At 42.9% G+C, this 508-nt stretch overlaps 1 protein-coding gene across 1 annotated transcript; it reads left to right on the forward strand.

Annotated features, from left to right (window-relative positions):
- Positions 1-7: 7 nt before the first annotated feature.
- Positions 8-259, forward strand: LOC103798696 (mothers against decapentaplegic homolog 7-like; the record flags this gene model as incomplete). The annotated part of the gene is made up of 1 exon (XM_009070977.1): positions 8-259. A coding segment is annotated over one exon (252 nt), but the record flags the coding sequence as incomplete, so codon positions are not given.
- Between the last annotated feature and the right edge of the window lie 249 nt (positions 260-508).

Below are 508 nucleotides of genomic sequence, written 5' to 3' on the forward strand. Positions count from 1 at the left end.
TATCAAGTCGGCCACACTGGACAACCCTGACTCCAGGACGTTGCTGGTTCACAAAGTGTTTCCAGGTTTTTCCATCAAGGCTTTTGACTACGAGAAGGCATACAGCTTGCAGAGACCCAACGACCATGAGTTCATGCAGCAGCCATGGACTGGATTTACCGTTCAGATCAGCTTTGTGAAAGGCTGGGGCCAGTGCTACACGAGACAGTTCATCAGCAGTTGCCCATGCTGGTTGGAGGTTATTTTTAATAACCGATGACTCGAGACAGAGTGGACTCATGACGTTTATACTACTTCGCTGCTATTATTTCCTTCTGAGTGCTTGCTTTTCATGCAGACTTTGTTTTTGTTCTGTTTTGTTTGTTCTCCCCTCTTTGTTTTGAGGAGTAGCTTATGGAAAGATTTTTTTTTTTTGCCTTGAGGTATTTCGATAAATATATCTATTTTTTAAAAGTTTGAATGACCAATAACTCAGAAGGATGAGAGAAGAGTGCAAGGGGGATGGTTC

Source organism: Acanthisitta chloris, unplaced genomic scaffold (genome assembly GCF_000695815.1).
Source record: "Acanthisitta chloris isolate BGI_N310 unplaced genomic scaffold, ASM69581v1 scaffold15453, whole genome shotgun sequence".
NCBI classification, from domain to species: Eukaryota; Metazoa; Chordata; class Aves; order Passeriformes; family Acanthisittidae; genus Acanthisitta; species Acanthisitta chloris.